Below are 10,367 nucleotides of genomic sequence, written 5' to 3'. Positions count from 1 at the left end.
CAGTATGATTTTGAGTTTAACTCACAGTTTAACCCAGTCAGTTGGTTAAGTGGAAGTTGGCTAGGAGAGCTTTTACTATGGTTTTTGTATTCGTCTTTTCCTTAATTGTGAGAATTTTCCACGAAGCTTATACATCATATGAACCCTTCGTGTTTTATTCACTGGATGAAATGCTGAACACATATTTTGACCATTTTACTAAGTAACAGACCAAATTCTAGCTATTATAAAGACTATCTTTTACCTATAACATGCCTTAGTTACCATGGGGTGCTAATGAAGCCCACATTAACAGCAGGGATGTTCTGTACCAATTATTGAGTTTCTGTTGGGATTCTTTTAACTGGTTACCTAAGAAGCACTGTGGTGTCACAATATAGGGCAGGAGGAGGGGTAATAGGTTGGCAGTCTAAAGCCTAATTTAAAAATAACCATAAACAGGGCGCCTGGGTGGCTCAGTGGTTAAGCCACTGCCTTCGGCTCAGGTCATGATTTCAGGGTCCTGGATCGAGTCCCACATCGGGCTCTCTGCTCAGCAGGGAGCCTGCTTCCTCCTCTCTCTCTCTGCCTGCCTCTCTGCCTACTTGTGATTTCTCTCTGTCAAATAAATAAATAAAATCTTTAAAAAATAAAAAAAATAAAAAAAATAAATAACCATAAACAGGGGCACCTGGGCTGCTCAGTTGGTTAAGCATCTGCTTTTGGCCCAGGTCATGAACTCAGGGTGCTGGGATCGACTCCCTGCTCAACAGGTAGTCTGCTTCTCCCTCTCCCTCTGTTCCTCTCTACCCACCCCCACCACCCTGTGCTCTCTCTCCAATAAATAAATAGTCTTTTTTTTTTTTTTTTAAGTACCACAAACATCACTAGAGCATTTAGAACATCACCTAAAACATAGATAAAAGACTAAATGCAACCAACAAATGAACTACTGGAGGAAGTCCCTGAAAGCACAAGACTGCTGGCTGACCGCCAGCTGGACTGAAGCAAAGGTTCCTCACCCATTCCCGACTGTACATTTTGCCTACTGTTCCCACAGTGGAAACTGTTGCAAGGACATAGCCTTGAGAAAGTAAGGTGTTGACACCATATGGATTGTGTGTGTGACTGAACCCAGTTAAGGCCTTAATATAAACTAAGACTAGCAGGCAGGTGCGGAGATCTACTTGGCTTGGGGCCACCCAAGACAAACTTCTAAGTTCCCTTGTTTGCTAAGGGAAACTTACAAATCTTGGAGTTATCTGCCCCTTCAGTCTCTCCCTGCTCTCCGTGTACCAGATTATGAACCGACAGATACAACAGGCTAGACATATGCGAATAGAGATCTGAGGACAATAGATTTTTCAAAGGCTGCTTAAAAGAAACATGCCTTCAAACAAAGTTCAATTTGCTGAAACACTATAGAAAGGGAATGCATTTGGCTCATACTTGTGCACAATGATCCATCATCTCTGAAGGAAGAAATGCTAAATTTCAGAGAATCTTGCTGAGGTCAGTACCAGCTGAACTTCCATAGTTAAGTTTGATGACCCAAGTTTCAAGGTATTAAATGAAAAGAAGAAAATGGGTTCCAACAGGTCATTTTTCCCCCAATTCTCAACTTTTGGTGATTAGCCTATCACTGGAGTAAGATAGTTCTAGACCATTTGCCTATGGATCATTTTAAAGTATGCTACCAAGTTTTAAGATAGACAAGCCCAGGAGTAAATCTGAGGTCCTGTGACTGCACTCCTATCCATCCCCATGTAACATCTCTACAAAGGGAAGAACCAATGTCCTAGCCAGGCATACTCCTCTTTCCAAGTTAGAAGGGTTCCTGAGTGGCTTAGTCATTAAGCCTGAGTCTTCGGCTCAGGTCATGATCCCAGAGTCCTGGGATCAAATCCCGCATCAGGCTCCCTGCTTGGCAGGAAGCCTGCTTCTCCCACTCCTGTTTCCCCTGCCTGTGTTCCCTCTCTCCTGGTCTCTGTGTCAAATAAGGAAATAAAATACTTTAAAAAAGAAAGAATCAGCAATTTTAAATCCATATCCTGCCACATGGAATTTGTACATGAACACTACATGTACATTCTACCTTCATGCACCTATATCCCTAAAATCCCATTTACAAGACAGAATCTGGGTCTAAAGTAAAATTCAATGTAAGTCGTCATCCTCTCCGTATTTGAAATCCCAATGAGTTGTATGAGCCTACTGGGGACCATCTTAAAATTTGTATGTATGTATATAAAATGCAATGTGTATTAACATTTTAAATAACTTGTTTTCATTAAAGAACAGTGGAGAGGAAGCCTTACTTTTTCCTTGAAAGATTTCAGTGAAGAATTAAAAACTGAATACTTCAGTTTAAAAAGATTTAGCTGATTTTCTACCCAAAGGTTATGAAATCTTATAATTTGAGTCAGTATTAGAATCACACGACCATTTATTATAAAATATGTTTATTGATGATAAGGCTCATATAATTTACTCCCGATACTTGATGTTACACACTTTAGGGTCTTTGAGATATGCAGGATCCTTGTATGTAACTGGCATAAACCCTGTAAAAGAAAATGAAAATGCTTCACAAAGGATAACAAGCAAACTTTGGATTAGCCTGATTCAGTTTTTCAGGTGTTCTTACCCATTATTTGAGCTCTTTTAATTGCTTTTGTGATTTCTTTCTGTTTCTTCCCACAAAGACCTATAAAAAAATGCTTTCATATTCATAAAAAATGTCAACACTCAAAATGCATAGTAACTATTTTCAGTCAAGGAAAGGCTGGAAAACCTGTAAATCGCCAGGCAGTAAATCTCATAGGCTTTGCGGGCCATACAGCCACTGTGTAATTACTGTGACGTAAAAACAGATGGGAGGTGACGTGGCCGATAGGCAGCAGGCACTGGGTTAGATAAGTGGTCTAGGAATGACTCCCGTCTACCCCAAAACAGCAATGCCATTTTCTTAAGCCCTCATTTTTTACATGTTGTATGCCTAGTTAACTCTGAGCATAAGAAGACATGTAAAATAATAATCCTTTTGGCCTATGAACAGGCTTTCTTAAAGGACCTGTAGTATCTAGTGATTTACAGCACAACTTGAAAATTTGACATTTTTCTTAAATAACAGAAGGAGATTTGTGTAATTTTCTTAATAAGCTGCTATAATAGAAAACAAAGTACCTGTTATGTGCCTTCCATAAATGCATCCAGTAAATGGAGAAATAAACTGGGACAAAAGCTGTATGCGTTTTATTTGGAGAAGAAAAAAAAATTTCTATCAACACATCTGTTCAACTTTATGTAAATTTTAAAAATTATATATCACTGTCAAGTTATGTAAAAGGTTTAATAAATTTCAGACAAACTTCTTAAAAATACTGAACTATGCTCATTCTATTAATAGGTCATTTAAAAAATTTTTTTAATTAATTTTAAATGAAAAAACTGATGACTAAAGTTAATTTCTTTTATCCAGTGTGTCAAAACAGATTAATGTACACATTTTTTCAGAGCTAAAACTGTTTTCTTGAACTTTTCCACAGATACTTTCCTACAATACTATTGCTTGTAATAAGGCACTAAGCATTTCATCTGCCACAAGAGGCTGTCACATTGTATCAGACGACAGTAAGGTCTTCTAGAGGTACAGGTACATCACGCCACTTGCCATAATTTGTTTTATTCATTTAAATTCTTTAGTACTTTTCAAATAACAGGCACTGTTCCTGGCACTGTGCATAATCCTGATAAGATGCATCTTTAAACTTCTCGGTTTTCATCTAAAGTAGCTACTGCTTTTTGCTGCTGTCAGTACACTTCCCTCTGGCATCATCCTCTCCCCTACATTTGCCACTTTTAATCTGCTGAGCCCTGGACAACAGATAAAATTACATCTGAAGCAGTTACACCGGCAGTGTTATTAGTATGGAGTCCAAATTCACCAGAGGAGATTTTTCGAACTATTCAACTCGACCAACTAAGAATCACTGCACCGTGAGCTGTTGGTGACCTCCAGGGAAGACAAGAGAACACTGACCCGAAATAACAGTGGATGAGGGAGAGCCAAAGGGCTCTCATTAGAATAAAACAGAGATGCCTTATACATAGAAAATCAGATTTGAAATTAGGAAGCTACTGAAACAGGTGCCTCTACACAAAGCCTGTTATAAAGCTAACTTGATCCTCCTCAATTATAACAAAGGAGCAACTCCTAAAATCAAATGTAGCAAAGTAAAACCGTATCTCACCTGTATGTTCTTATAATCTACACGTTTTCCACACAAGATGCATTTTTTAAGAGGCTCCTTATAAGGGTTTTCCATTGGAACGGGCTAAGATCAAGGAAAGGAAAAAGATCTGATAATACAGTTTCATGCATCACACTTAAAAAGATTAAATCTTAAGGTTACCACATTTAAATCTATCCAAAGGATTAGCTGTACCCTTCTTCTATGAAAGAAAAAACACAACAGCTTGGCTTATGTAAGAAAAATCCGTGTATCTGAAAAGGAGTGGCCATTTTCCAGATTGCGGTGTGTTCGTACACATTGTGCCCAAGTGCTCTGGTTCGGGGGATTCTGAGATAAAACACGGTCCTTGGGGAAAACAAAGGTTTGTGGGGGGGAAGTGTTGCGGTCCAGATCTAGATTCTCAATCCGGAGTGGCAGGTCCGTCAGCCCCTCGGTTGGATGCAGATTTTCCAATGACTGAGACTGCGCCCCCCCACCCGGGGCCCACATTTCATTCGACCCTGGAAAAGCGCTCCAGTACTTCCCTCTACTCCGCTGAACCAGGCTGGGCACTAGCTGCCGAGGGCGGTCCAGGACCGAAGAGCCGCGCGTGCCGGCTCCGCAGCCCTTCCTGGTCGCGCGGACGCGGCTCCCGCGCAGCGAGACCCCTTCTCCGCCCGCGCCCCGGCTTTGTGCGCTCGGGCGCGCGTCCCGTACCCTCTGCACGAAAAGTCACCAGGCCCAGCCCGATGCCAGCGCCGGAAACCCATCAGGACACACGCCCGGGCTAAAAGAGACGGTCCCGCGTCCCAGGGCAGACTCGCTCCGCGACGCTTCCTGCGCGGGAACCCCGAGCCCGCCCCGGCAGTGAAGAGGCGGCGAAGGCGGCCGCGGCGGGCGGACTCCGCAGTGCCCTGTCGCCCCCCAGTCTGTCCTCGAATCCCCGGGGCGGAGCCTGCAATCTGGGCCCTAAGAAGGGCACTGAGGGGTCTGCTGGCGCGCTCGGCTAGGACTCTGGGACTCTTACTCGGAGCTCGCCTAAGTGACCCTTCGCCAACAAATCACCGATCTCACCGCAAACCCGGACTCCGCCCCGACAGCTACAGGGCAAGACCCGGGCCGTAGCCGCCAACGCCTTAAGAAGGAAGCGGGAAGGTCTTACCAGGTCGTCGAGGCCGGCCACGCGCGGGCCCCGCCAACAGCCTCTCCAGGGCACTGCAATCACAGAGGACACCAAGTCCGCGGTCCGCCGCAGCGCCGGCCTCACGGCGGCTGACCCGGGGACGCGGCGCGAAGACCCGCGTCGTGCGAGCCGCAGCGCGAGGCCGGACACCCACGGGCCCGTCGCGCCCCGCCGCCCGCCCCCTTCCCGAGACCGCCTCTCCCTCTGCGCGGTGAGGGCCGGGGTCGGGCAAGCCGGCAGGAGGGACCCCCGAAGCACAGGTCGGCTGCGCGGCCCTGCAGCGGGGCTCCCCGCGCGCCCCCAGCGGGACGGTCCGCTTCGCCGCGCGCCCGCAGGGGGACCGGCTGCAGGACAGAGCCTGGAGAGCCCCACGCGGGTCGGCCTCACTGCCGCCGGCGGGGCCCCCGAGGAGCAGCCCCTGGCGGCGAGGACCGGCGGCGAGGGGAGACGCCAGAGCCCCCGTCCCGCTCGGGCCCGCGTCCCGGACTCCGGCGCCCGCAGTGCACTACCCGGGCCTCCGGACATGTCCCGTCCTTGCCGGCTGCGCCTGGAGCTGGAGGCAAGTCAGTCCCTGCCGCTGCTCGAGAGCCCCGCGGCCGTTCCTTCCGCGCGTGGGAAAGGGAGGGAGGGCTGGGGACATCCCTGTCCCCTTCGCGGGACGGCACCGGTCCCGGCGGCGACTCGGAGGGTTCCGAAGACGAGCGACCCAGGCGCCGCGCGAGCCCGCGACGGGGACCGAGACCAGGCCGGGGGCGCGGGGGCCGGGGCGTCTCTCGGAATCCCGCAGCGGATCCTCCTGGGCCCGGACGTCCCGGCGGCTCAGACCCCGCTTCTCACCCGGAAACGCAACCCGGGCGCCGCGGCTCGGGGCCCGCGTCCCGTCTCGCCGCCCCCGCGCCGCCCCGCGCCGCCCCCGCGCCGCCCCCGCGCCGCCCCGCGCCGCCCCGCCGAGCCGCGTCTTCCAGAAACAGAGTGAAACCCGCGTCAGGACCCGCGGCGGACCCCGACCCTCTCGGGGAAGCTCCGCCCGCGAAGAGCCGGCGTCCCCCGGCCCGCAGGACCACCCCCGCACCCATGGAGCGCGGCGGCGACGGCGGCGGAACGGCCTGGGACCCGGAAGCCGTACCCGAGCGGGTCCCGCGGCCCGCGAGGCCCAGAGCCGCCTTCACGAAGGGCGTCCACGGCTTCCCCCCCGGACCACCGCGAGCGGCGCGCAGGGCCGCCATGTCGCCCCTCCTCTACCGCTGCTCTCCCCCGGCCGTCCTGACGAGTCCCGCCGCGGCTCTTCCCGGGTTGGCCCGAGGACTCGGTTCAAAGGTTCCGCGGGCGAACGGAGCCGGTCCGCTGTCCGACGCGCCTGCGCAGCCCCTTCCCGCTCCGACGCTCCCGGCCGCGAGCCCGGGACGCCTCTGACTGGACTAGGGAAAGGCGGGTCCCTACGCTCGTGCTTCCGCTTCCGGCCCGAGAGCCCGCGCGATTGGTCTGTGGCCTGAGGTGGCTGGAGCGGCGAGCGCGGCGTCCCGCACTTGCTGCCCGCGCGCGGCCCCGCTCTCCCCCTTGCTCGGGTCACGCGGGGCGGGGTTCGGCCATGGTCCTCGGCCCCTGCCATGGATGAGGGCGGGTCCCGCCTCCGCCGGCGGGTGTCTGTCCGCAAAAGGGCCCGGCCGAGCCCAGGGGAGCCCCGGCAGGAGCGGGCGGAGGAGCCGGGGGCCGGGAGCCGGCGGAGGCGGACCGCGGAGGCGCAGCCGCTCCAGGTACCGCCCGCGCCGCGCCCGGACTCCGCGGGCGCCCGGCGGGTTGCCCGGGGGGGGGGGGGGGGCGCAGGCGTCGGGGCGCGCCCCCGGGAGGAGCCCGCAGGCCGGCTCGGGCGCGCGCAGAGACCCCGAGGTCGCGCCCGGGCTCCGCGGCCCTCGTCGCCTCGACTCCGGCGTCGCCGGTAGCTCTGGCTCGCGGGGCCGCGCCGTGGCTTTCCGTGTCGGTGTCCAGGGTGGAGCCAGGGGTCGTGCGTGCCCCGCGCGGGGCGAGACGGCCGCGGACCGGGGGGGGGGGCGAGACCGCGTGTCCTTCGTCGCTCGCCGTCCGTTTCCCTCCACGTTCCCGTCTCCCGCCGAGGAGACCGTCGCGGGCGCGGTGCGGGCCTTGCGGTGCGGGCCCTGGCGGTCCGGACGCCGGGAGCAGTCTCCTGCGGCCGGTCTCCGTGCGCGCGGGCGTGCGGGGAGCGCGGGGGCCTGCGGGGGGCCTGCGGGGAGCGTGCGGGGAGCGCGGGGCGGGCCTGCGGGGAGCGTGCGGGGAGCGCGGGGCGGCGGCGGGCGTTGGGGGAGCGCGGGGGCCTGCGGGGAGCGCGGGGGCCCGCGGGTCTCGCCGCGTCCTGGCACCCCGCACCCCGCGATGGCCGCTGGCGCAGACCCCGTGCACGCCCTGGCCCTGCGCGTCTTCATCCCGGAGCGGAGCCGGGGACCTCCGTCCCGCCGCCGCCCGGGCTTAGGGACTCGCGCGCCTGGACGGCTCCAGGCCGCCCCGTCTGTCCGGGACGAGCCACACTGACCGCAGACCTCGTTTACTTCGCAGAGTAACGACAGCGACGAGGACCTGTTCGGCGACTGTGACAGCTTTGCCGAAAATTCTTTTCTAGCTCAAGTAGACGACGCGGAACGACAGTGTATGCAGGACCCCGAGCGCGGAGCACACGCCGCAGGGCTCGGCGCCGAAGGTCTTCGCGGGGCAGGCGGCGCCGCGGCTGCGGGCGGCTTCGCGGACTGGGAGACGGACGAGCCGGTGAGCAGCCGCCGCAGGCGTGAGGAGGCCTCTGCCCAGCGGGGCCCTTGGGATGGGCTGCCTTCTTCACAGGTGCTCTACTTCGGAAACGCGGAGAACCCGCCCGCCGGTGCGGGCGACCGGCGTCCTGAAGAGAGGGGCTGGGAGGCACCGTCTCTGGACGCTCCGATTGAGGCATTCCCCCGGAGTAGCGTAGAACAGCACCAGCAGCCTGATGACGCCTCTTCAGAAGCCAGACGGGGATCCGAAGAAAGTCGGAGAAAGAGCCTTAAAGAACATCTGAAAAGTGCCATGACTGGAAATGCCAGGGCCCAAACACCAGTGTTTTCTAGAACTAAACAGCTCAAAGAGACTCTCCTATCCGAAGAAATCAGTGTTGCTCAGAAAACAATGGAGTCGTCATCAGATGATCTTGGTCCTTTTTATTCATTGCCCAGCAAAGTGAGAGACCTTTATGTTCAGTTCAAGGGAATTGAAAAATTATATGGTAAATGCTTTTTGCTGAAATGAAAAAAATTTCCCATTATTACCATAATACTAGTGCAAGTCCATAGAGATCAGATGCTTCTGCGGTTCTAGATCTCATCTTCAGAATAAAACTATCGGTCCTCTCAGCCTTCCATCCCTAACAGCCTGCTATGGAGCCTCGTTCCTTCCCTTCTTGGTCCCGTTTCTCATATCTGTTGTCATTGCGGTTTCTTTCTCACCTCAAATAATCCCCAGCCCACTTGGGGTTCCGTGCTCTCATTTAAGATGCAAGGACAAGAGTGTCTTAAAGCCACTGGTATTTTCAGTTCTCACTTGCCTGACTTCTCAGTTAGCTTACATGACACAATTGACCAGACCCTCGAAACACCTGTGTCTTGACTTTCTGACATTCTGTGCCTGGTTTTTTCTCTGTCTAGCTGCTTCTCAGTTTTCTTAGCTGGTGTGTCTCCTTGGCTGACTCTGTCTTCTGTACAAAAACTTGGAACTTCCTTTGACCATTCACGGCTTGAGTGAAAATGTCAATGTTAGTGATACCATTGGTTAGAACTAAATATCTTTAAAGATAGCAGAAGTTAAGAATTAAGTGCAAGAGATATTATTAGTAACAATATATATTGTAATGTTTCTCAAAAATCCTGGGTCCTTGCATATATCTTCACTGTGTGTCATTTTAGACAAAGAAGGGACGGTTGCTGGCATCCTCAAAGATGAGCCTGTTGGCTGGTTAGATCCTTCATCAGTATTTCCGAAACTCCTGTGTTAGTGCCTTAGGAACCATGTGAAAACATGGTTCTCATCTCGGGGACAAGACAAGCGGGTGGAGAAGTAGAACTACAGGAAACAAAGTAATGTAAGACTACAAGAGTCTAATAAATTCTGAATTGCGAGGTTTGCAGTTAAGGAGCTAAAGGTGTGTATTGCCCTTGAAATAGGTGTTAACTTTCTTCCCTCTGCTTTTCTCCTAGTACCTTGTTCTTTGTTTAAGCTGCATCTCCTCCCAGACTGAATCCCCTGAGGACAGGGCTCTCTCTAACTTAGCTTTTTCTTATAGAATTAGTTCTGTGCCTGGTACACTCTGGTCAGTTCTCAACTGCTGGGGGTCATCAGCTAGTTAGAAATTCAGGCCCTGTACTGAAACACAGCTTGTGCACTCTGAGTCTCAGTTCCTGATCTCTTAAAAAGGAATAGTAATACCAGTAATGATTGTTTTTAAGTTATGTTCTGCATCAAGGACATGCCAAATTAAACGGTGGTAATGACTGTCTGTAACTATATTGGCAGCTTCTAAGTAAGAACTACCGTAAATAACAGGCCTTTAAATCTCTTTTTACTTATAAATCTGGCTTGATGACATGACTGATTTAAAAATCAAGCATGTGTGCCACCTTTGATTGCACTAAAGCAGTCGTTCTCAAAGTATAGTGCCTGGACCCCAGCATCAGCATCACCGGAAATTTGTCGAAATAGGCGTTTTCAGGCTCCACTCTAGGCCTCCTGAATCATAGGTTGTGACCTGCCAATTGGTTTTAACGAGCCCTCCAGGGGATTCTGATGTGCCAGAAGTTTGAGAACCACTGAGCTTGAGAACCTCAATCTTATACTATTACTTTTTTTTATACTGTTATACTTTTTATACTTTTTTTATACTGTTATACTTTTTTTATACTGTTATACTTTTTATACTTTTTTTATACTGTTATACTTTT

General features: G+C 52.3%; 2 protein-coding genes across 9 annotated transcripts in view; one reads left to right on the top strand and one right to left on the bottom strand.

The window, feature by feature from the left end:
* Positions 1 to 2,424: 2,424 nt before the first annotated feature.
* On the bottom strand, positions 2,425 to 6,731 carry MRPS18C (mitochondrial ribosomal protein S18C). Its single transcript, XM_059386418.1, has 6 exons — positions 6,524 to 6,731; positions 5,377 to 5,429; positions 4,233 to 4,316; positions 3,166 to 3,223; positions 2,627 to 2,686; positions 2,425 to 2,543 (listed from the first exon to the last, which is right to left on the bottom strand). Exons 1-6 carry the CDS (start codon positions 6,621 to 6,623, stop codon positions 2,467 to 2,469), a joined length of 432 nt encoding a protein of 143 aa, XP_059242401.1. The 5' UTR covers positions 6,624 to 6,731; the 3' UTR covers positions 2,425 to 2,466.
* Positions 6,732 to 6,917: 186 nt separating this feature from the next.
* Positions 6,918 to 10,367, top strand: part of HELQ (helicase, POLQ like) — a 47,553-nt gene continuing 44,103 nt past the window's right edge. For 7 of the 8 annotated variants that reach the window (XR_009401514.1, XM_059386368.1, XM_059386367.1 and 4 more), the window contains exons 1-2: positions 6,918 to 7,151; positions 7,966 to 8,659. Coding sequence is in view for 6 of the 8 variants with exons in the window: in XM_059386368.1 (XP_059242351.1) it covers positions 7,005 to 7,151; positions 7,966 to 8,659 (841 nt within the window). In the remaining 2 variants the exon portion in view is untranslated. Of the gene's footprint in view, positions 7,152 to 7,965; positions 8,660 to 8,682; positions 9,572 to 10,367 lie in introns of those variants that run through there. The other variant, XM_059386371.1, reaches the window with a different exon arrangement.

This window comes from Mustela nigripes, chromosome 1, assembly GCF_022355385.1.
Source record: "Mustela nigripes isolate SB6536 chromosome 1, MUSNIG.SB6536, whole genome shotgun sequence".
NCBI classification, from domain to species: Eukaryota; Metazoa; Chordata; class Mammalia; order Carnivora; family Mustelidae; genus Mustela; species Mustela nigripes.
This window is presented reverse-complemented; position numbering and strand designations above follow the sequence as displayed.